At 44.8% G+C, this 25249-nt stretch overlaps 2 protein-coding genes across 15 annotated transcripts in view; one reads left to right on the plus strand and one right to left on the minus strand.

Annotated features, from left to right (window-relative positions):
- The window catches only part of KL (klotho), a 110683-nt gene that overhangs the window by 81898 nt on the left and 3536 nt on the right, over positions 1-25249 (plus strand). Inside the window, exons 9-16 of one of the 13 annotated variants that reach the window (XM_068526933.1) lie at positions 1910-2263; positions 2488-2647; positions 3398-3506; positions 6781-6929; positions 7370-7476; positions 15884-15977; positions 19247-19443; positions 20994-21403. The gene's annotated coding sequence lies outside the window, so the exon portion shown is untranslated. Of the gene's footprint in view, positions 1-1870; positions 2264-2487; positions 2648-3397; positions 3507-6780; positions 6930-7369; positions 7477-15883; positions 15978-19246; positions 19775-20993; positions 21404-24322; positions 24420-25249 lie in introns of those variants that run through there. The other 12 variants (XM_068526927.1, XM_068526925.1, XM_068526931.1 and 9 more) reach the window with 12 other exon arrangements.
- STARD13 (StAR related lipid transfer domain containing 13) overlaps positions 7600-25249 on the minus strand; it is a 220722-nt gene continuing 203072 nt past the window's right edge. For both annotated transcript variants that reach the window (XM_068526922.1, XM_068526921.1), the window contains exons 8-14: positions 19294-19492; positions 14491-14701; positions 13777-13891; positions 12598-12819; positions 11837-12054; positions 8797-8973; positions 7600-8068 (exon numbers count right to left, since the gene is read on the minus strand). In XM_068526922.1, the coding sequence (XP_068383023.1) occupies positions 7951-8068; positions 8797-8973; positions 11837-12054; positions 12598-12819; positions 13777-13891; positions 14491-14701; positions 19294-19492 (1260 nt within the window). In that variant the 3' untranslated portion in view covers positions 7600-7950. The remainder of the gene's footprint in view (positions 8069-8796; positions 8974-11836; positions 12055-12597; positions 12820-13776; positions 13892-14490; positions 14702-19293; positions 19493-25249) is intronic.

A 25249-nucleotide genomic window follows, 5' to 3' on the forward strand; every position in this document is an offset into this window, starting at 1 on the left:
AGGATTGATACCTACATTCTGTATACATATATACATGTATGTGAGTGTGTATGAAAAATCCTTGGTAAACAGCAAGGCCCCAATGCACACAGCTGTCATTATTGTCTTATCACTTTTTACTTAATGGGAAGTTTATTCCATGTGTGATTGGTGATGATCTGAAGTAGGAAGATAAAGAACCCATAGCATACAGGGCATCAGAACGTTCCCTGGACGTTTATACTTCTAGGTTTGAAGTTCTGGTTCACTATGGTTCCCCTCATTAGCCTTCGAAATTCCACTTGGAGAATGCCGTGGAGAACTGTCATCCTGCTTGCTGCCTCTTCTGGCCTTGATTCCTTTGTCCCGTTTCAGTGGCCTGACGCTCGTCCTGGGAATTACCGCCGCTGGCGAGTCTTTTCCGCATTTGCATGGCTCACACTATGGACGTCACCTTGGGTCTATTTCTGATCTCTGCGTAACATCTTGACACTGGAATGTGGGAACACGAGAAGCTGTGCGTTTTATGCTCCCCAATCCTTGAACAAAAATTGCAAAGTGTTCTTCTGTCTTCTCAGAGAAAAACTGTCCCCCTCTTGTTCTTATTCAGCTTCAGGAAGTGACAACTGTTGCTGTATGTATGACTGGTTAAAATTCCTTCATTTCATTTAAAGGATCCTGCTTGATGCCTGCTTTGCAGCATCAGGACTACCGGGGAGCAGGGCTCTGTTAAATGTGAATTTTGAGATTTATGGGGAAGATCAGGACAGCTACACAACCGTCTGAAAAGTGAACAAGGCAGCCAAATTGCTGCTGTATTTTTTTTTGAAATGCTGCATCACTGCTTTGATGTTTTTTATGCTTCATACATACGCTGCTGGGTTTATACTGGAACCACTGCAAACTGATAGAAAACTAAGAAGAAATCCACTCTCCTTTGCCACTTCCAAGTCTTTTTCGAGCTGAATGTTCAGTTTCCTGCAGTTCTAGAAGGGAAGCCCTGTACTGGAGTGTGTGTTCCTCGTGTGTGGGGTCCCAGAGGGCAGCTCCAGCAGATCCCAGCGATGGGTGGTCCTTCCCCCGCAGCTGCTCCTTCCAGAGCATGTTTAATTTCAGACCATCGGAGAGACCTTTGCTCCAAAGTAATTTGAACTGCCCATCTCTGTGGCAGTCAGCACACTATCTGTGGCTCAGACAGAATGGATAGTTGTGCCTGTTTCCTTTTAGTTTTCCCCTGTAGATGAGGGAGCAGCAGAGAAACTGAAGGACGTCAGGAAAAGCAGCGAACACCGCCACATCCCATGGTCTTGTTTGTTTGCCCAGTACTCCCCAGTTTGGCCCTTCCTCACCCAGCGTCTTCAACTCTCGTCCATTTGGCGTATATGGGAATCCAGCCCCCGGAAAGGCAGGGTCCCTTCTCCCTGGCTGGCACCTCTTGGGTGCTCCCTCGGGTCTTCCTTGGGCACAAAGTTCCTGGCAAAGCTGCGCATTACAGGATTGAGACAAAATGGATACCACACACCATCTTGGGAATTTCTTCAGAAAACTGCTTGACAGGCTTGGAAACCAAGGAACGGGGGTAGGGATTCTCTGAGAAGAAAAGATGAGATTCAGACAGCTTTGAAGTGGTGGAGGGGGAGAAAGACGGGGGAAGGAAGGGTCAGGCTGGAGGAGGCCGCCTGGAAGAGCCCTTCTGAATCCAGGCAGAGCTCCCGTCTCTGACTCTCCTGGGAGCGCAGCACTCAAGCCTCCCCAGGGAAGCAGGGACCATGTGGGGAAACGACCCGTACACTCCAACCACCGGAGAACAACAAGGTCAGGTGACTTTCAGGGTTAGGCTTTTTTTTAATGTGGTAGTAGCATTTCAGTCTCTTCCTTATTCCAAAAATAGCTTCCACCTACCTGCTGATGCCTGAAATCCTTGTAACAGGAGAGAAAGCCTCTGATGCCCGATAAGGAGATAAAAGACTTCATTATGCAAACCTACAGTGGAGCAGCTCTGTCTGAAACATTCATATGAAAATGTCACCAATCAGCTTTTCAGCAGGCGGGATGACTGATAACCACGGGAATGGCAGAGGCATCCGCCACCCTTGACGTGAGCACAGGGATGGGAAGGGAAGGCGAGGAAGCCCCAGCATAGGGCTGGCACCCGCTGTGCCCACAGGAGCAGCGTGGTGATGTTTCCCGAGATGACTCGGATTTAGGGCAGCGAATCCACGCGCGTGCCTGGTGTGATGATCTTCTGGGTCTTGGGGTGGAGCCACGCGGCCAGGGCGTGAAGGTGGGTCTTCCGCCGGACTGAATTCCTCCTGCTGTCAGCGCAGTTGTTCGTCACATTCTGAAGCTGGGGACCTGGGCGTGGGAGTGAGGCGGGTTGGGTCGGGGGGTAGGGCGGCCAGGCGGAGAGGTGAGAGCCTCTGCGGTCAGGTGTGGATTAAGTCGCTGGAAGCAGAGCTCCTTGGGGCTGCAGCTTTAAGTTACATCCTACCTTGTACTGTCTCCCAGGTGTGTTGATTCAGTCTTATCCCAAGTGACGCCTGGTCTCAGGTGTGTTGTGGGGATTTAGGGAAGCACTTGGAGCAGCTCCATGAGGAGGTATCACGGGGAGAACGGGGTCTTCCTCCCCTCCCAGGACTCTGGTGCCAGGCTGGGTCCCAGCAGTGAGGTGAGCGGTCGGGTCGTGGTCAGCAGGGGTGGGTGTGGGTGTGAGGATGAACCAAGCTGACAAGGGAGCCTGCCTTCCAGCATGCGGAGACGCTTGTCTCGAGAACGCCGCGAAGTATCCGGGGGCCTTGGAGACATGCTTGTATCTGGAAATCAGAACGGCAGGGGACTTGATCATCTAGGCCTAAGAACTGAATGTTCCCATCTGGGACACGCGGGCTTCCAGCACCTGTGCATCGCTTGCTGGAACCCTGCTTTCTGATGGGCTTGAAAGACGCAGCCATCACGCATCAGCAAGTGTAGTTCCCAGAGGCTTCATTTCCTCCTGTTGCTGTTACTTATTTTCCTTCACAAGGAATAAGGTCTCAGCAAATTGATGAATTGATCATTCCCACCGCTGTAATTTTAGCAGCTCCAGCGGAGCTTGAGGAAAAATAATCAAACAGCGTGTCATTTTGGTAGTTCTTTACCCCAGGCCCTTGGTAAGCTTTTCCCTGACTATCTAGTCTCCTTCCTCTGATTTTATTTTTCTCTGTAGAGCTTCCCTGGTCAATTATTTGTTTCTTGGCTGTTTTCTCTTCTAGACCATAAGTTCCATGAGGACAGGGATTTTTTTGTCTGTTTTATTCATTGATTTTATTTATTGTTTTATTTACTGAATGCCTAGAACAGTGTCTGGCACATCATGAGTGCTCCACACATATTTGTTGAATGAATGAACTAATCAAACTGTCCTATTTTCTGCAAACAGATGTTCAGCATTTGATAATTTCAGAAACAGTTGCATCTAACTTCTTGGAAGACCAGCTAATTCTCCATTCTCTGTGCTATTGGAGAGTTGAAGTAGTCAGACACAAAATGTGAGTTATTTCACTGGCTTTGGAATACTCCACACTAGGTTATGACTTCCATTTCTATGGCTTCTATCATCGTTATGCCCAGTTTTCAGATGCCCAGGTCATTTTAAATACTTATAGATTGGTGTAGCAGAAAGTGTGCTACGGGATGGAGTTTCAAAGCTGAGTAAGACATGGTCCATGTCCCTAAGAGCTCATAGTCTAGTGGGAGAGTTAGATTTATTGCCAAATAACTAAATGAGATGCAATTCATGCAATAAGAGTAATATATAAGGAAGCAGGTGGATTTCACATGGGTGGTCAGGAAAGTCCATGGAGCAAATCATGCTCAAATAGGGTGTTAAGGAAGAAACAGGCTATTACGTGACCAACAAGATGGGGAGAAAGTCAATGCCAAGTCACAGAGATGTGAAAGAGTGGCTTGGTATCACTGGACCATTATGTGTGTAGTCAGGAGAGGCAGGGATAACACGACTGAAGTGAACATGGGATGTACCTCTAGCTTTGGGCCCTGGTCACTCTCATAATGTTTCAGACCTGTATGTCCCACTAGTGGCTGGGCATCACAGGAACAGTGACACTCCACTTGGCTAGGATCTATCTAATTCCTTTACATTAATTTCTTGAGAAGAAATCATACGACCGATTTTTTTTTGTGGCCAAATATCAAAAGACAGAAGTATAACAGGGACTTCCCTGGTGGTCCAGTGGGTAAGACTCTGTGCTCCCAATGCAGGGGGCCCGGGTTTGATCCTTGGTCAGGGAACTAGATCCCGCACGCATGCTGCAACTAAGAAGGCCAGGTGCCATAGTGAAGATCCCGCGTGCCGCAACTAAGACCCAGCACAGCCTAAATAAATAAAATATTTTAAAAAAAGAAGTAGAACAGTTTCATGCCTAAGAATTTCATGAAGTAGACTCAGAATCAAGTTTGAATTCATATGCTCCAGGGTCCCAGAATGACACTGGTTGCCTGTGGCTGCTAGAATGACCATGTTCTCTTCTTTCACATAGAAGAGGAAAAGGGACAGTTGAAATTCCTCCTTTGCCTATGAAAGCAAAACTTGCAAGTAATGGAAGAAAGGATGAGGGAGAGGAGCAGAGAGCAGAGTTTGGATCATTTTTATGTGGGCATATGGTCACTTGGGCTGCTGTGGCTCTTGTAGCCTGTAGCTGAGAATGTTCGAGAGCTCCTGCTTGCTTAATTAGGGGCGACCTTTGTCATCTTTTAGAAATAAAGCATAGAACATGTACAGTGGTCCCTCAGTATCCGCAGGAGATTAGCTCCAGGACTCCCTTCAGGTACCAGAATCCAGGGATTGCTCAAGTCCCTTATATAAAGTGGTGTAGTATTTGCATATAACCCATGCACATACTCTCATATACTTTAAATCATCTCTGGATTACTTGTAATACCTAATACAATGCAAATGATATGTAAATAGCTGTAAATACAGTGTAAATGCTGTGTAAATAGCTGCCAGCGTACAGCAAATTCAAGTTTTGCTTTTTGGAATTTTCTGGAATTTTTTTTGAGTATTTTTGATCTGTGGTTGGTTGAATCCTTGGATGCAGAACCCGCAGATATGGAGGGCTCACTGTACAAGGATGGAAAGCAAGAGGCTCAGAGTCAGATGTGGCTACTCTTCATGGTCCAGTGGTGCAGCCATAAGTCACGTCATCAAGTCTCAGTTTCTTGTGCACTCAATGAAAATGGAATTGTAGCTGGAGTTCACTGAATCCTTCATAAAAATACTCTAAAAGTGTTCTTATAACTTCTAGATTTAAGAACAGTGAAATGTAAAAGAAATCCCTACCCATCACCATAATGCCTTAGACATAGGTTAAGGCACCCAGACTGTTAGTGAAGTTCTGTAGATAACAATCTAGACTTTTATATGAATCTTTATATTTGAGAGAGATTTGACTACAGTACTGAGGCATCAAGCTCATGGCAAGCTTTTTAGAGAGAACTCTTCCTCAGGAAGCAGGTTTTCCACTTACAGGATGAAGCATGAAAATCAACATGTATTTTATAGAAAAAAAAGGGTGTATTTAATGTATATAAATTTCTTTACCTTGGCAAGTATTTATTTACAATTGATGATTGATACCAACAGTTGAGGTAAAGATATACATGAGGTATAAATACAATATTTAAAGGCAATATCATATTTTATTTCTATTGGCAAGATAACAATGAATAAAATACTGTAGTATTTGACAAATAAGCTTGCTGCATCTTTCTCTTTTTTTTTTAAGAAGATGCACTGTGTTGTTAGGCAGCAGTGATGTGATTAGTATGTGCATAAAAATTAAAAAGTCAGGTAATTTGAAGAGAAGGGGAGTCAGAAATAAAACCATGTTTGCTTTATTCTAAGTATCCTCTAGGTCCCAGCTTCTCAAGGTGTGGTCTTCGGGCTGGCAGGCTGGGCATCCCCGAAGCTGGTTCAAAATGCAGAATCTCAGGTCCACCTCAGACTGCCTGAATCGGAGGCTTAGTGTAACAATATCTGAGGGTGATCCGTGTGCTGCTAAGGCTGGAAAAGGCCTGCTCTAGGTGACACGACACCATTCATCCTTGTGTGCCTGTCATATTTCCTGAACACATATGATCCCATCTCTGGAGGAGGATCAGCATTAAGCTAAAGTAAAATTCACTAATGATCTTGTCTATGCATATTAAAGTAATCTGGCATATGTGGTTAAATTTAAGACGTATGGAAGAAGTGAATTTGTTTTGCTCACAGAGCAAATGGAAAATTATGGGTCTGCTGCCACCTTCTTCGGTAGGCAAGGAAACAAAAAATTCCTAGATCACAATTCAAACAGTATGATTTTACTGGTACCATACAAAACTCATATATAGCATTTTTATTTCTCTCAGTAAAAGAATTGCACATTGCTGATAAAAGAAAACATTATATAAACGCATACAATATAAAAAGAAAAGAAAGGAAAACGCTCTTTTTTTTTCTCCAGCATGAATTGCTAAGTTATGATACCAATCTCTCCCTGAAACCAAACACAATAAATTACCTTCCTCTCTAGCATTGTTGAATTACAATAAAAAACCAACTTAAATCCATTAGCAATTGGTTAAGGATAGTCAATTTGCTTAGTCTATACAGTAATAAATAAGGTTGGGTCAAATGCATAGGTAGCTTGACTGACTAATGAAGAAACATGGAACTTAACAGACCTGTTTATATTTTCTAAAACTAATTGAAGAACACAGTTTTGGTCTTAACATTAGTTTAAAAACCCTGTCTTTCAGATTGCAAAACTTTAATGAAGTCTATCTATCTTAAGAGCATCATATGTAGCAACAGTAGAATTCCCTGAAGCTGAAATGGTCCAGGACTCTTGAATGACCATCATCTCCCTTAATCTGGTGTCCAGAGTTAAATTCAGTGCAATACATTGGTAAGAAAATGCCAATTAACTGTGACCAAATAGGCCACTGGTCAACTAGAATGACATTTAAGAACATTATGAAATGTAAGTATGAAAACTCAACAAAACACAGAGGCTCCCTTTGGCTGTGAATCTGCAAAAGCTATTATATTCAGCTCTCATCAGCAGGGAAATACAGGCTCTCTTTCAGTCACTGGGCTGACTCTAGTGGTCCATGGGCATCTAACATGTCACTGAAACTGTATCTGCTGGCCCCACGGCAAGCGGTAATCTAGCCTTAAATTCGGAACAACTCCTCACCCACTTCTTTGCTTTAAAGAGGACTAAATATTATTTTCCTTGCTTTATCCAACACCCCACTCTCAGTTTTTGAATAACACAAACAAGCTGACAACATGTAAGGACCATTTAATGTGTTTTCCTTTGGTTGGCTAACCTTTGGTAAGAAGACATCAGGGCGGACTACATATTTTCACACTTTGGTGTCAGCAGCAGATTCTGCTCAGCTTACAGGACGGTGGGGAGACAGCGCCCAGAACAACTTTGAAAGAACCAGGTGAGGAAGGGACTCACCGAATCAGACTCGTTCCTTTTCAAAATATGCAATTATATATAAAATTGATATTTTACATATATACAGTAAAGATAGAGATATACACACATATGTACATATGCTATACATACATTTATTTACAGTTAAGAATACGCTTCTTAGAAGCCTTTAAATAGCAAATTATTAGGCAATGCACAAGGAATAATCCATTTAATTTTAAGTAACATAGATAAATGTTCTGATTTTTAAAAATATTATATTTATTAGTAGGGATGTAGCCGTCTCCAGGAAGGCTAGGAAAGTTCTCAGAAATTCTTGCATCTTCAACATTCCGACTTCTCAGTGCTTCCATTTATAAGCATTGTCAATCGGTTTCTCTCTCTCCCTCTCCCTTGCTTTCTCACGCGCACACTCTCTCCCACAAGTGTTTGGCTTTCACTTCCTCTTCCCTGAGTTTGATGTCACACTGGGGAAAACTCAGATTTTAGTTTCTGGACCCTCAGCAATGAGGGGCTGAAAAGAGTTTCTAATCCTGGCAACTTCCGCTGCACACAGATGTCCAAAGCCTTTATTGTACCATTCTGGGGAGTGACCTCTGCGGGGACAAAAATCAGAAAGGAAGTGGGAAAGTCTTTTCCCAAATCACAACAATTTGTCACGGTCGACAGGGCTGTGCTTGTGCCCTGAATGTCAGCCCACCTGCATGACACCCGGGGCTGCTGCTCCGAGGCTCTGAGAACCTCATTCTGTCAACAGGGGCCTTGAAAATGCCTTTTTGGCCAAGTATTTGGTCTATCTTTCCAGTAGTCACCGGGTGCTTTAAAATGACAGCGTCTCCTCAGGGGTGATTCAGACTTAATTCTAGAATTTACTGAGAAAACCCAGCTTATATCCACCCAGACCAAGAACTCAGCATCATGAATGCCTTGAAGGGGTTGGATTTAAGTTAGTTCCCTCTCAAAGGAGGGCAACTGGAGGGAGCTGCAAAAGGGACAGGCTGAGAAGAAACACAAGAGGACTCGTATTTACTGAGCACCTACTACATCCCGGGCTCTAGTGCTGGTGTTTGCCCCGTGCCCGAAGCACAGAGGTATAAGTGGGACAAAACGGAAAATAAAGGTGAGCAGAGGACTTTCTCCTGAAAGTCAGAATTTTAGCAAGGGCGGAAAGAGGAAAAGCGAGGGGGAGGCACACGTAATCTTCTAGAAAGCATGTTAATGGCAAGAGGAATAAAAGGACAGTGAAATAAGGGACCAGATGAGAAACAGGGCCCCAGCGAATGTGCGGTGAGCCCGCGCCCGCCGCCCCCAGGAGCCCGCTCACCTCAGGTCCACCCTGCAGATGTGCGTCAGCCTCGACTTGCCAGACCCACACGGCTCCATTAAGTACTGAGAGTCCATCACCACGGCCCGCACACCACCCATGAGCTGGGCTTCCTCGTGCTCCACGGAGAGGGACACCAGGGTGCACATTCCTTTGGGCAAATCAGTCTTCCAGGTCCTGCAGCAAAACAAACCCGCACGTCGGAATTAGGGCTGAGAGAGAAAGAAAACCCTGAGCACAGCGCTGAGGTTTACACTTATATTTTCTTGCTCAAATTCCAAGCCCAGTTACTTGGACTAAGCTAATGGTTTCCATAAGTGCGTGTGAACTTTATACCGTGCAGTTGAAAGCAAGGGTCTCAGCCCTCTGACCCAGAGGTCAGAAACGGTCTTGCTGCTTGCGGAATCCCAAACTGAGGCTGCGGAGGCTCCCGCACATTACTGAAGGGCTGGTCTCACCGTTTGGGAATTAGGACTCGCCCATTCAAGTCTTTCACCAAATATCTATTGGGTGTGCCAAGCTCTGAGAAGCCACTGAAGACATAAAGGTCTACAGCCCAGGAGGAGAAACAGACCTACCAAGAGAACCCTAAAGCACCACGGCAAGTGCAGTGATATGGCTGTGCAAAGAGCGCTCTGAGATCATGTACAGGGGATGGCTTCCTGGAGGAGGTGGTGCTCAATTAAGTCTGAAAGGATGCTTAGCTTGAAGAAAACTAGATACATGCAGACTGCTAATTGCCTTCAAGTCCCTGAGTGGCTCTTGAGCAGGAGAAGAAATAAATACAGTTGATTTGCCTCCAGAAAGCAGAGATATGAAGGTATGTTTTAATTTAGTGCAGACAAGAGCCGTCTCACAATGTGTACTCTTCAAAAATGGAATGGGCTATATGAGGGGTAGTGAGTTCACTGTTCCTGGAGCTATTCAAGCATGGGGGGCGGTGTACCACTTGGGAAAAGGTTGTAGATGGAAGTCAGGAATCATGAGAGCATCTCTGTAGCAACCATTTCTACCATAGGATGTAGGTTTGATTATTATAATCTTAGTTATTTACAAGTCCTATCCCCTTGCTTAGTTATCTCATCTCTAACTTCGTCCTGTCCTACCTCACCAGAAAGAGAAACTATTACCTAGAACTAGGGAATAAGCAAGCCCTACACAAATGCTTAGCAACTTCTCCATGGGTGTGACCATTCTCTTTTCATGCATAAGGCTGTGATTAATAACAAAGACTGAAAGCTGTACAGATTTGTGGGGATAGGAGACCAGCCTCATGCGTGCTAGCCTAGACAGGGAGACGCTCTGAAAACAGGAAGTGCCTCAGCCCTGGACTCCTCTCCATACCTGTCAGTCACTTTCTACCTCTTGTATCATAATCACAAGGAATTCCTGCTGCAGGAAACACATCTGGTTCATTATTAATCCTCTTGGGTGCCGAGTTCTTCTCCCTCAGCCTCATGGTCCACCCACCTTCTTCTTCAAGTCTTGGATCAAATATCAACACAGTGAGACTCTGCTCTGACCACTATATTTGAAATTCCACCCCTTCCTATCCCTCTAAGATAAGTAATCCTATCCCCCTTGCTTATTATTTATTGACTCTATTCCTATCCCCCTTGCTTATTATTTATTGACTCTATCTCCCTAATAAAATATAAATCCCGAAAGAGCAGGGTTGTGGTCTGTTGTGCTCCCTGCAGTATCCCCGGAGCCTCCAACAGTGCCTGGCACAAGGCAGTGATGGAATGATACATGAGAAACAGCAGGCGGGTGGCACTGCAGGATGAGTGGAAGGAGGGCGGTTCCATGCATGGACTCCGGCCCTCAGCCTCCTCTAAGGGAGTGAAGAGGCAGGCCATGGCATGGCTCCATCCCCCCGTGGCTGCCATCCTAGAGCAATTTGATCTTCTGCTTGCAAGAGTGAAGGTGTAAAGTTTAACTTCCACGAGATGAGTGATGTCCCAATCACTGTGGTAATAAGCCACCCTTACAACCGCCCACATTCTCCACCAGGGTCCCAAGCTTGCTAAGATAAACACATATACTTAGGGAAAAAAATGACCCTTAGAATTCAAGGTCCTAAGGACCAATTCCAAAGGCATAAATAGCCCATGTGAAAAGTAACCTTTAGTTTGCCATCAAGACCAGTTTAATAAAGAAACTATTTAAATTACACATTTGGGAATTTCACTAGTGATTCTTTTTATACTGCTAATATATGAGAAGAGACAGCATTCACCATCGGTTATCAATAAAAAAAAGGATGTATTGATTTAATTATATTTTATTTGGGTTTGTTAGAATCCTCAGCCCCTCTTCTTTCTGATTCAGTCCTGACTCACCAGCCCATGTACACAGCTCTGCTGTGCAACTTCCTATTGCTGGTTGAGCTTCCCCCTCCAAACCCAGAGAGCAGGGGTCTGGAACTCAACCCAAAAATCTATTAGAAGCAATATTTCGACAGTAGACACCAGTCTTGCAAGCCCTGTCAAGCCCTGAAACCTCTCTGGACATCCAAGTGTCTCAGCATAGCTGGACCTTCAGGGCTCTGTCTAGGTTTCCGTGCCTGGTAATGAATTATGAGCAGCTGAAGTTATACAGAGGAATTTTGAAGTTACACACACTCCAGATTGAGAGTTACACCACTGAAGACTTGCTTTCCCAGGGGCAGAAAGGCCAAATCGGGAGAAAAGCCAGTCAGGTTCAGTTTGCATAATTTAGCAGAAAGTACAACTGGACAAACAACAGTTATTTTGGGGGACTCTGTTCCGAGAAAACGAACAATATTTATGGCTTAATAAACCGTATGCTCCATAATGAAAGGGGCCATAAGAGAACCCAGCAGAGCTGTGAATTGGGTGAAAGAAGCAGGAAGTCGGGCATAAAAACAGCAAAGTCAGTTTTCACTGAGAGAAATGAGGGCCAGCTGAGTGTTGCCAGTGGAGGCTGAACTTAGGTGGGAGACCTCTGAAATGCTTAAACCTGTGGCTCTTATCCGGCTTTTGGAGCAGAGCATCTTAAACCCCGGAGGCAGGCTTACCTGAGAACCAGGAAGTCTCTGGAAGGGTGAGGCGCCATGCTGTTCTGCACGTACTGATAGATTTCTGTTTGCTTGTCCAGCGTTTCCACCACCTTCCACTGCACGAAATCCTCATCCCACAGGTGGCGCTCCCTCAGCACGCGATTCAAAACCACCGAGGGGGGCGCTTCCACCTCCACAGAAGCCTTCCACAGCCTCAGTGGATGCCCGTCTCCCACCTTGGGAAAGATACCAGCACAGGCTGAAGAGGTTGCTGGTTCCAACACAACCTACCATCCTTCACTGGGCATTCAAAAAACATCACTGAGTACGTAACTTGAAAGAGTGACTCTGCATACCTCAGGTTTAGAATTTTTAAATGTTTATCCTTAAGCTGAAAAGAAGAATACTGATAATAAAAATGATAACCACAAACACACAGTGCTCCCTGTGTACCAGGCATTGTTCTGATTTTTAAACAGCCCTCCTCTGACAGTGGTCCTACTATTATGTCCATTATGCAAATAAGAAAACAGAGGCACAGAGAGGCGAGTGACTCGCCCAACGTCACACAGCTACGGGACAGAGCCAGGCCTGGGCTCCAGCAGTCCGGCTCCACAGTCTGCAGTCTGATTATGTGCAAACAGACTCTAGAGTGGGTGGTTGACTGATTCGTGTGTGGTGAAGCCCTGGGAACAGAGTAGCCATTTTAAAAGCAAAACAAATCCCTGGTTGTAAGACTTGGCTCTTAGGGGGTAATTTTTTCCAAGACCTGAGATTACCTTTTTGAAAGCAAGATCTGTGTTGTCTGTGTTGGAACACGTGACCCATCCTTTGAACTTTTCCTTGGCTTCCTTCTGGAGGCCCTGGATGAGATGCTCCAGGTACGTGTGGAAAGTGGCCCCGCTCTCCTCCATCTGGGCCCCCAGGTCTTCCAGAGTTGGGGGATGCATCTCAGCCTCCATATATGAGTTATGAGACTGGGCCACCATCTCAAGCGGGACCTGAACCGATGGACGCACAGAAGAGCAACACACTGAGCTACAGAAATGCTGAGACTGACAGAGAAAGCAAAGTAGCATCGCCAAAGACCACGGTACGGGCGATGGGCTGAGTGCCGTGGGGCAAGAGATGTTTGTCTAAGATCAGCGAAGGGGTCGGGGGCGGGCTTCCTCAAGTCAGGAAACCCAAATCTGGTTGAGGCTATATTTATTACTCAAAACACTGCCATGACTTCCCATTCATTCTTTCCATTTTCCTTTGATTTTACTTATTATATACATTTTTATTCAATTTGGCAAAACTTGGGCTCAGGAAACTTAAAGTGCACAGACTTAAGGGGAACGTCAAGCATGGCTTAGAGGCAGCTTTAACTTTGTGGCACACTTTTCCCTTTTACAAATGACAACTTTGCCCCAACAAGTATGCCGGAAGTCTAGTTCACTTAATCCTTTAGCGTATCTGTAGCTGTATTCATAAGCTGTCACTGATTCTGAGTTTACAGCGATTGTTCAGTATTACACATACACACACACACACACACACACACACACACACACACACACACACACACACACATACACACACACACACACACACACACACACACACACACACACACACACACACACACTCTGAATCTAATCAAGTCCCGAGGTTACATCAAATATACCGTACTTGGCTGGCTGGCCTGGGACCTGGCACCTGAAGTTGATGCAACTGTTTTCATAAAAACCATTATCATGGTAAACCCAAGTGTCTTTAGCTGTCAAAGCCTCAACTATTCAATATATAAGCTCACTCCTCACATTTCTAGGAGGCAAAGACCAGACCTATCGAGTGCACCACTGTCATTATAAAATCAGGAAAAACCAGAAATAAGCCATAAATGCAGCAACCACTCCAAGCGTCTTATCGAGTTCCAAGAGCTATAAGGAAGGCAGTTGGAGCCTTTCACTCACCTCAAAAAGCCTGTCGCATTCCATGATCATGTGGGCCAGCCCCTGAGCTGCGGCCAGATTCTCACTGAGGTCTTTTTGATCTGGCTTCCCGGAGGCATATTTCTTCTGGCTAACTCTGTAATTGAAGGGGAGAGTCCTCAGCGGATCCCAAACCCAAGAGCTTTTCACAGTACAGAGCCAATCGCTTTGTCATGTCTTCATGCCCAGATGCCACCCAGATCCCATACTTTCTCATTTCCAAATAAAAACAGTGACTACACATCTTAGATATCCTGAGTCATGCTAAGAGTCTTGACAGTTCATAATGGAAAACCTTGGAAAAATACACGGGCAGGAATAACTGTTGGGGGAGAAATTAATCTATTTTTCCCAAGTTTGAAACTACTTCACTGCAAGCTGCCGTGCTTGGGCCTTAAATCTAGCCTTTTAAAATTGAAGATTGTAAAATACTACTTTGTGTACTTTTTCCCTCCTTCCCACTAACACACGCAAAACAAAACAAAACAAAACTCCAGGCTTTCGGGATCACAAAGGACACTGTGCTGCTTTGATAATTCCCTGATGCTGAGCCACACGAATTAAGTTCCTCCAAACATTTTCTGATTATGAATGAAGTGCTGACAAATCCCCAACTTGAAATACAGCGGGAGTGTTTTTAAGTAGCCATGGGGAATACCTGGTTTAGGATTAGGGTTCTTGCTGAGGAAAACCCACCTGGGGGAGCTTTCCTTCTTCAGTAAATTCAGATGGAAGAGGGAGGGGGCCAGACACACAGCCAGGTTCATGGGCGTCATCTGATTCTCCTCCACCGCGTGGACCACGTCGTTGAGGAAGCACAGCAGCGTCTGCAGCACCTCCCTGCTCTCATCGGCCAGCAGCAGGACGGCCGCCTGCACTGCCTGCAACTGCTGCTCTTTGGGGACGTCTGCAGAAAACGCGGTGCCGGGAGTTAGAGGGACAGCCGCAGAAGGAGCCAGCGGGAGAGGGGGAGCGAGCGCTCCCTTCCTGCGAGCACGCTCAGGGTCACTGTCGGCATCAACAGTGACATGACAACGGCTAAGGGCGCAGAGCTGCCCCAGGTGGTGAGAAGCTTGACGAGCTGCCGTTGGAAGGAACCCCACAGTCTCACTCCAGAACCCATAGTCTTAACAGCGAGGCTGGACTTGGCAAGGAACACCCTGCGCTGGCTTTTCATACTCTTGGAGCAATCTGCCTCCTCACCTACCTGTTTCAAACCTCTTGCCCATCCTCCCTCCCACCCCACCTCCAGCTTGTGAAGCATCCCTCAGGACGCCCAGGGCTTGGGGAAGAGGGACCAGGCTCCTCCCTCTCGGGCCCATTCCCCATCTGGGTGGTCCCTGGGGTGGTGGGCACTGGTCAGCAGGCTTGAAAGGAAGTTGGCCTGAACAGTATGAGGTAACTAAAAGGAAAAAGTATAGGAAAATGGGTGCTCCGTGCTGCATTCTGCTGCCCCCTGGCTGTGTTTGTTAATGATCTTTGAGGCCTGACTCACCACCCTTATTCCTCTCACTCTGAAAGACACCGTCAGGAGCTCACGTGGGCTAACACGGTTGTCTTTCTTACAATACCAGGTTCTAGAGCAGGTCTCTGCAGCAAGTGTCTGTGCTCCAAAGGGGGTGTGGGAAAAAACTATTGGAACTTCCAATGGTGTTTGTGTTCTCTCATGCTTTAAAAATACTGATGGGATGTGTCTTATGATATGCACAGTATATTATAATATATCACGATATATTTATATTATTAAGAATATGTAAGTGTACATGCTCAGATAGTTTCTACTGGTCGGGGCGCCTGACAAAAAAAAATTTGGAGCCCGCTGCTCCGGGGGACCGTGTGTGCCTTCTGCCCAGGTCCTGCCCGTCTCCATCATCGACCCTCCTGGGGCGGGGCACACTGCGGGCCCCAGTCAACCGGCAAGTGCAAGTTTCTGGAAGAGCCTGACCATGGGTTGGACATTCTGGAACCCACCCCCACCCCCACCACGTCCACTGCGAACTGGCACAAGACAGACCTGGGTTTGATAGAGGAGAGCCATTGTGTTCACATTATACAGAAACCTTTTTCCTTTTTCTTGCTTGTGCTGAAGCAGAAGCAGATACTCCTAATGACCTCAGGCTTGTCACTGAAGTGTTACAAATTCAGCTGGAGCCCTTGAACTGCCTTTAAATAAGCTGCTTTAGGTAAGATGTCCAGTGCATGCATTGTTTAGCTTTAGGTTGCCAACCTTCTCTTCTGTGCCAAAATTTTTGAAGAGTCATCTGTCGTGGCTACATGTTGTCCCAGCTTCCTTCTACTCACTCGTTTCTTTATCCCTCAGAAAACATCTTCTGTCATTATTTTCTACTAAAGGTGCCTGCAAAGGTTAGCTATTAATCCCTAAATTCAGTCTTTGTATCAGATCCTATCCTCTTTGACCTTTTTTGTGGCACAGGCACTCCTGTGGTTCCTGCCTCTTTCCTGGCTCTCAGAAGACTGTTCTAGATCTGGATTTCTAGGTGCTGATAACTTGCGTCCACACAGATGGCTAGCAGCACTTCAGACTCCACGTCCAGGCTCCTCCCTGCCCCCAGATCAGCTCCCCTCCCCCTTTTCCTTTCTGAATGCTCTTTAAAACTAGGGTCGTCTTTGATCCCTCCATCCTTCTCTCTCCTGCAGACCGTGGGCTTCACATGCGTTCATTATCCATCCAACACTCTAATTAATCATTTGATGGAAGTCCAAGAAGTAACAGAGCTACAGTTGGACCTGCTCTGGAGAACGGAGGAGGAACTGTCCCCCTCTCTTCTCCACAGCCCTTTGGAAACTTTGACTCCAGAGTCTATCCCTAGAACATCTTTATTTCCAGTCTTGCTGCTGGAGGTCCCCACAGGTAACCCAGAGCTTCAATTAATGTGCTGGCTCCCTAACCCTCCATTCTCATCCTGTCCAGTACCTCTCGTTCACCACTTCCAGATTCATGGGTCAAATAAGCAGTTCTGATGGCCGTGCACCCTGTGGCACAAGCCTGGCTGCCTATGAAATACCTACTCTCTCCTTCTTTCTCTGTAAGAAAACCCACGTTCTGTTCAGGTCTGGGCTGTAATGTGCTCAGGGAAGTTGGGCCCTTCCCTCAAAACCAGGGGATAACCATGTTGGCCTAGACCAAAAATGGTAATCCCATTCCTCTTCCCAGTGATTGATTTAGGGGAGAAAAGTGTAAAATTTCTGGTCTATGGGACCAAGATAAATGCTAGGTAGGCATTTCTGTAAATTTATCTCCCTGATAAAAAGAGACATATGCCCAAGGAGAACCCTTCTGCCTGCCTCTTGCCTTTGGATGTGATTTTGGGAAGACATGATAAAGATAAGTGGTGGCAGTCATATTGTGACCTTAAGGGGATGACAAGAGACGCTGACCTCAGCCATGGTGTCACTGAATTAACCAACTCTGGAATTATTTAACTCCAGATTTCTTGTCTTGTGCGATTATATAATGTCTTTATTATTTAAACCACTGCTTGTTGGATTTTTGGTTCTGTGTTTACAGCTGAGAGCACCGTAACTGGTAGCTCCCTCAACACCACCCAAGGGGTCCCCGCGGTGATTAATGAATCAAATATGAACTCTTTGCTCTAATATTCAGTGCCCTTCCTGGGTACGGCCCCAGTCTAATTTTTGGAGTCATTTGATGCTGCACTGGACAGTTACCCTTCCTTGCAAGCCAGACAGAACTCCTGTAATCTCCTGACACATGTGCTATTTACTTCACTCAGCATGTGTTCCTCACGTGTCTCAACCTTCAGTTGTCACTTCTCCACCAAGTCCTTATTCTTCATCTCAACCCCCTTGGGTGCTCTTTGTAACCTTATCATGGGATTTCTACGGTCTTGCTGTTTTGCAGTTATTTATGTACATGTCTCGTCTCCCTCAACTGTAAGATGCTTAAGAGCAGAGTTTAAGTTTTACCCATCCATATGCTCTGCAGTGCTCCGCATGGTGCCCTGAACATAAGCAGAACTCAGTAAATGTTTGCTCAGCTAAAATAAGCCCTGCTTTGATCTGTTTTATTTTGCTTGTGAGTCTCACAAAGGGCTAAAAGCATTTGTCTCTTGGAAATAATCTGACTTTAACCTTAGACTAGTGTCAACCATAACCTGAGAACTGATTAAATGTAAAGACTCATATATGCTACTTCCAAACCATAAGGGAGGTTTAACTGAAGAATGCAGCTCAACCTCTTACAGCAGAAACATCATGAATTCCCTGTATTTAGCCTCCAGCAACATGTATCACTAGTTTAACTTAACCTATTCACTTTGACAAAATAATATTTATTTAGAGGGTCACCACTTTATCCTGTTTCTACAAATGGTACTTGTTATAATCCTTTTCGAATTTGCAATATTATAAACTCCTGAAACACATTTAGTACAGAATTCTCAAGAGCAAGAATCTTCTTCGAGTTGGATCAATTCCATGTCAAGGTCCACTTCATGTATATGTTGCTAAAAACTCAAAAGTCCACAGGGCAAGTGTTTTTTTCCTAAAGAATTGAGACTTGGACCATTAAATACTTAGAGCTGACTGTTGAACAACACGGTTTGACCTGTACGGGTTCACTTAACAGGCAAATTTTTTTTTTTTTTTTTTCAATAAATACACAGTTGGCTCTCCCTATACTTGGGTCCTGAATTTGCAGATTCAACGAACTGTGAATCCTGTACTATGTTTATGATCGTGGTTGTTTGAATCCTCAGATGCCCAACTGAGGATACAGAAAACCGACTATGGGACTTTTAGCATCCTCGGTGGGTCCCGGAAGGAATCCCACGAGGATACTGAGGGACAACTGTATAACCATAACAGTGCAGCTAGAAAAGAGCCACGTGTTCATTTCTAATACCATCCCCTACTTGGCAACTATCTTTAGCAGGATATGTTGTTAAATCAATACTTGCTATTTTCAATGATTAATTATAGGGGTTTTGCTGAGAATTATCAACTTCACATCACTTAAAAAGTTCTAAGTGAAAATATAAATTAGTTGAATTAAGCTTAAGCCTTGATTTGGTTTGCTTACTTTTCACCAATTAAAATACATTGCATTAAAATACATTTACTTTTGTTTCTAGTGATTTTAACACATTTGGATTTCACATATCCCAAGGAAATGCTTTCTTTTTAAAAACACCTATATATAAAATAAATTCTATTGTGTTACCTTTTCATTTTAAATTTATTAAAAGTACATTGAAAGTTAGTTTTTATATCCTACATAAAACCCTATTGAGAAGGAAGATTTTGATGTCAAAAACGTATTTTCAAATGCATAAAATATAGCCTGGAGATTTCCATATTGAAGTGTGAACAAAGTTTACTTCTGGAGAGGAGGGTAGAATTGTAACTTTTATATACTTCTTCATGCATTACTTGTACAATTAAAATTCAATCTACAGAATTTTTTTTTTAGGTGGATGAATGCACTTGAGAACACTGATCTGCCTTGTTCCCACTTACACTGATAGATGTGGAGGAAGGTCTCGTTGAGCTTGTTGGTGAAAAGAGGCTCAGGAAGGTCCCGGAAGAACTGCTTCACCATATCTGCCACGTCGTAAGCGGATTGGTCCTCGTAGCTGACGTTCTCAGGAAAGCTCTCGTTCATTTGACGTAAGGCATGGATTCGAGACTTCACGCCTGATTTTCGAAAAAGACCCACCTGAAACAAGCCACAGTGACGTGTTAGTGAGGCCGCCTTTGCCCCAGACGTTTTCTTCCTACTGCAAGCACACTGAGGGAGATGAGAAGGCTTGATGACTTGGAATTGCATCCAAACTAGTATATTGTAAATTACTAACTTAGCTACTTTGGGCAGTGGCTGAACACTGACTTCCTCTCCCATGAAATGAAAATAAGAATAACAGCCCACCTTACAGGGCTCCTGAGAAAATATACGTGATTGATTGGGCTTTGTGACTTGTCAAGTCTTTCTTACAACATGGTAGACGTTATTTTTTTATTCATTTATTTAACAAGTAGTGATTAAATACCCCCTATATATCAGGCATACTTATATCTTCTAAGAGTCATTAGTGAGCAGGTCAGACAAAATTCCCTACCTTCTGGTGTGTATAGTTTAGTGGGGGTTTTGAGAAACTTCTGTCAATGGAAGGTTTGGTGGATCCCAGATAAGTAACCATATCCAATGCCCCTTTGAGGGAGAGGTTTATAGGGAATATGCTCATGAAACAACATATCGTTAAGCACATATTTTGATTGATAGGTCTTACTTATATGCTTTTCCTTCTTCAGAATCCTTGTAACATATGCTTCTCATATGATGCACTTACTACTCTACCTGGTTAGTTATTATGTGTAGAAGCTATGGCTGTAGTGAGAATGATTCCTAAGTGGCTTTTCTTCAGACTTCAAGGCATTGTATTATGCCTTTTTCATCCTTAGGGCTTACACTCCTCCTCTGCTTGACAAATGAATGGAGCAATAAGGCACCGTGGGGATAATGCCCCTAACAGGAACGAGTGAGGGAGAGCAGAGCCCTATGAGGATGGAGGTTCCTGCAGTGGTTTCCAGGTTATGCTGTAGGCTCTCCCCAGGTGGACCTGCCGTCACCCCAAAAGAACTGAGCTTCTCTGGGAGCCCAGGCTTATAGTGAATTCGTATGTCTACTATTTTTAAATGCCTATAGGGCACTGAGTTTCTCAAAACTGGTTCTTCAACCCTCAGTCTCCACTCTTTTCACTCCCCAAGGGCTCACTGGTTGGCCCACTTCCACATTCCTAGTGGTCAGAGAGGTGGGCAGCGGCCTCGAGTCAGCGCTGCTCTCCCTCCTTATTCCTGGAGAGACACGCCAGGTTGTCTCACTGGCTGCTCTGTGTGCCAGGCCGGCCTCGACCCAAGCTCAGGGGTCTGAGGAGAGCTCTCTTGGTTGCTGCTATAAATGGAGAGCAGCGCTAATTCTTTTAAACTGCATAACAGCAAGGGAAGAATTCCAAGCAATTAGAGAATACTCAGGTTTTTGTATACGTCAGCTGAATGGATCGCAGGGGCAATTATACACCGCTACTTTTTGTGGCAATAAAGACAGAATTCTTAGTAATACTTCTTGGCATTCCAAGGCTTACCGCCCTAATTTCACAGAACAGGATATTCAGGCATAGTATCACTTAAAACATTAATTGCTTTCTTTTTTATTCTTAAAGTTTGGAATGTCTAGAAAATGCAGAACGTTGCCAAGAAGAATCTAAAGAGCATTTCTCTTCCTCTGGCAACTGCTCCAAATTTCATCAGAGGGCATGAGAAGAAAGCATGTCCTGTCAAAAGAAAAGCTCAAGATGTCAAATGAGTGATTATCCAAGTGAGATCCAGCCTTGATGTGTTTACATCTCAACTCTTCTGATTCTGGAAGGGGGCCCGGACCGTGCCTCGGGGCTGTGCTGCTCGGGAGTTCTCAGAAGCCAAGTGCCCCGAGGTGAATTCCTCAGAGTGACTCACAGTTATCCTCCTGTGACTTGGTATTATTCCATTTGAGAATTCCTGTTATTATTATGTTTTAATGGTAGAGAAATATTGATCGGATTCTATAAAAAGAATAAAGCAGACAAGTGTTTGTGTGGACATCGCAGAACGAGATTCCTCTTTTGTCCTCTGTGTCTTGCTGGCTTTGATTTTGGGTGCACGGTGATGTGCAGGTACACACATATCCCAGTGATGTTTTCTTTGTACTGTTTTGTTTCCAAGTTTCTTTCTAGTTTCAGCAAATATTGTGATTTTAATTATTTTAGACATGTCCGGAGCTCTCCAGCTGCGGGCTCCGAGCTGCTTGTTCTGACTTAGATCTCACAGGATGTCCACAGGGTTGTCAGGTATTTATTTGTTCTGCCTCAATTTCTGACAATAACCTTCCCGTCCCACCCTTATCATCCAAGGGACGTGGGAAATATCTGTGGGTTCTGGGGATTTTTGTTGGAAGCGCCAAAGGAGTTTTTTTCCTAAGCCTAATAAAGTAAAGGTGGTCTGAAATCAGATTCCAGATGTTGGAGTGGAGGATGGCGGAAGGGAAAGATGGTAAGGGCGCCTGTCTTCAAAGATGTCACTGAGCTAATGTAAGAACTAACCCTGGAACCGTCCTACTTCCTGCCTTCTTGTCATGTGACCATGGGAATTTTCTATAGTTTAAGCCATTTGGGGGCGGGGCTTCTGGTCCCTGGAGTGAAAAACTCCCTGGGCGTGGTAAATAGAAGCTTCCTCTAGTGATGTAGAGGTCCTGGAACCAGAGAGAAGAGCTTCTCCTACCCATCGTAGAGCAACCAGGGGTGTTGGCCCATGGGATTGGCAACCATCATTTCTTCTTCTGCAAAAAGCTTTCAGAGCAGTGATAAAATTTGCATTTTTGGCTAATTTTTTTTTTTTTTTTCTAAGTAAAAAGTGGAGGACCAAAGAAACCACTTTAAAATGGGTTTCTTCTAAGGGCACCCTTGTCATCATAGCCGACGGGAGGCAACCCCAGACCCTTCAGCTTCATTACGAGGAGGACCCAAGATGTGTGAAATGTCTTTCATTTGCTTCTGTGTCTGTCACTGGTGGGCGGGTGACCTGGGTAGTCACACGGGGACCCACACCTGGTTTAACGTTCTGCGGTCACCGTTTTGAAATTCTTCATAATTTATATGCACTTTCATTTTGCACAAGGCTTCACAAATTACACAGCAGGGCCTGCTCTCGTGTACCTCAAAAGCACGGCTCTAAGACTCTCTCTTAAAAGGTAAGAATAGAGGTCAGCAATGCGAAATCCATGTTTTAAGCTTCTCTCTTGCACATAATCTCTCACTATAAAGATATAAGGATGAACAATGAGGGTTGCTCTGGTCTAGTTTTACTTTCCTCTCTCTTTAGTCTTCCACCCAAAAACTCAGCTATGAAAAAGCAAGGACTCAAAGTATAATTTAAAAAGATAGGCACTGGAACATCGCTCATCTTACCCGAGGTAGGCAGCCGGGAGGGTGGTGAGCAGGCGGCAGGTTGACGACACTTGTACTGAGCATGAAGTGTCTTCCCAGCATAATTGGGCTTTTAAAACTTACCGCTCCATTAGGAGGAGAGCTTGGGCATGAGTGCTGCATTAGAACTCAAATTTCATCTAAATAATATTAAATCTCCTACTTGGCATCCTGTTTATGCTAATCCTTTCAGCACTTAATGATGTTTATCAGGACTTGCATTTCCTCTTCTTTAGGGATGTGCTCCGCTAATGAAGAAAAGTTGGTTTTATTCAGAGAGAGAGAGGTTCCTAAGAACAGTATGTGGTGGGTTCTTATTTGGAGCACTGCAGGTTTAGCCACTCTCTGCCGTGACTTCATATTCATCAGGGGCTGGGTATAACCTATCCTTCTGTGCAATTGATGTAGGGCAGAAATAAAAGCTCCGCCAACAAAGCCTGCTCGTCTCACACACTGCTGTGTCTGAATACAAATGGTTCAGAACTGAAGGCTGAACTCCCTATTTCATCTCCAGCCAGCTGACAGGGCAAAAATGGATACACTGTGTTTCCTCATATGGAAGCTGTTTGGCACTTGGGGGTTCAGGAGGTGGAACGGTGGTCTTGTTTCAGGACTCTGTAGGGCTGTCTTCAGCTGTTTGCGATGAATGTTTGAGAAGAATGCGTAGCATGAGGGAGAGAGGCTGAGCTTATTGCAGGAAGCCTCCCTCCCTGGGATGAGGGGCTGAGCCCTGGGGACAGTCTTGCATGGTGGTTCGAGGGGACCATGTAGAGGCAGGCAGCAGAGAAACCAGTCAAGGGTGGTTCAGAGGAAGGGTATTCTGAGACCCTCTGGTCTTGCACGGCCGGTGGGTGCTGAGATCTCAAGAGCCTGTGTAGACCTGAGTCTTCCCTTCAGAGGAGGTGCCGCTGGCGAAGGAAGGACCCTCATCTGGTGTGTGTCCGCTCCTTCCTTGTGACTCTTGTCCCTCCTCTTTCTTTTCTGATTCATTGGCTTTTATTTGCTCGAGTTTGCTCTTAAATCTCTAGAACAGTCTTCCTCCTGAGCCTGGTTTTCTTCGATTCTTATTATGTTTCTCTGGTTTCCCCTTGTCCCTTCCTATGACCACCTTCCTTCTTCGCAGGGACCAGAGGGGGGCTCTGTGTGCTGCCCACACTCTGTGCTGATGAAGGGGAGGGACATACAAGGTGGGGGCCCTGCTGGCGTTGGGTACCCCATAAGGGGAGGAACTGGATTCCACGAAAGTCCCTTTGACATCTTGAGGATTTTTTCTTTTGACGGATACAAGAGAAGGGTTGCCTTGTTCATTGCGGTTACATTTAGAATCAGTATTTATGTCTATGAAATGAGTCTTTTTTCTTATAAAGCTTTGCCAGCATACTGTTTTTCAGTGTGGCGTTCTTCCAGATTAAAAAAAAAAAAAAAAGTTATAAGCCTGAAATGGAGACTGGGAGTAAGCCAGCGAGTAGAGATTGAGGAGGTTTTGGTGCCACTGTCCTTCTCTCTGTTCATATGACTTTGTCTTCAAACAGGAGACTGGGCCCAGTAACAGCAGTGATGCTGGTGATACTCATTATTCAGAATCTACAGGGGGCAGGATTGGTTTCCACTCTACATAAAGACTATACGGTGAGTAGAGTGGTGGTATTACAATGCATTTATACCCAATCTTGTTCGAGAAAGAATTCAAGGTGACTTACAATGATCTATAAAGTACAGTAAGATGCAATTAAACATAACAGATGAGAGGACTAGAGCAAAAGGAAAATAAAGATAGAAAAGGTTAGCAGGAAGTAGGAATGAGGTTCACACACAAAATTCATGCCCCCAAATTATATATATTTACTACAGGCAGAACATGCATTTGGCTTCAATAATTCTAGCAGCCAGTGTAGAGAGGAAAACATATCCAGCTGAATGAGTCTGGTGTGCCTAATATAAATACAGACCAGTTATCTAAAAACAACAATTTTTTCAGGTGCTGGGGCCAGAGAAAAAAATTCTTTCATTCTTACAGAAAAGACACCACATGATATAATGATCAACATCATCAACACAATCCTGAGAGTGAATTCATCAATGAGTTGTTTAGGGCCACTTCTCAAAGTGTCCCTCAATGCTAGAGATGGCATCATCCCAAAGTCCACTGGGACAAGCAATTCTAACAGGTGGTAGCAAAGTGCACTTGTTAAAATCTTGGACTCTGTAGATAGATTTTCAAGCAAGTGTTGGCTCCACCATTGCCACCTAGGGGCTAACCCTTCCCAGGGTGGATATGGGATTAAATGAGGCAATGCTTGCAGGATACTTAATATGATCCCTGAAACATGCTGGGCACGCAAGAAAGGTTACTATTATTGAATGAATGGCACAGATGGCCTGCATTTACTTTAAGCATTCCTGAACAAACACTGTTTTCTCTGAATAGAGCTTTTGCTGATAAGCATTAGCTAGCTGGC

This window comes from Eschrichtius robustus, chromosome 18 (assembly GCF_028021215.1).
Source record: "Eschrichtius robustus isolate mEscRob2 chromosome 18, mEscRob2.pri, whole genome shotgun sequence".
Taxonomy (NCBI): domain Eukaryota; kingdom Metazoa; phylum Chordata; class Mammalia; order Artiodactyla; family Eschrichtiidae; genus Eschrichtius; species Eschrichtius robustus.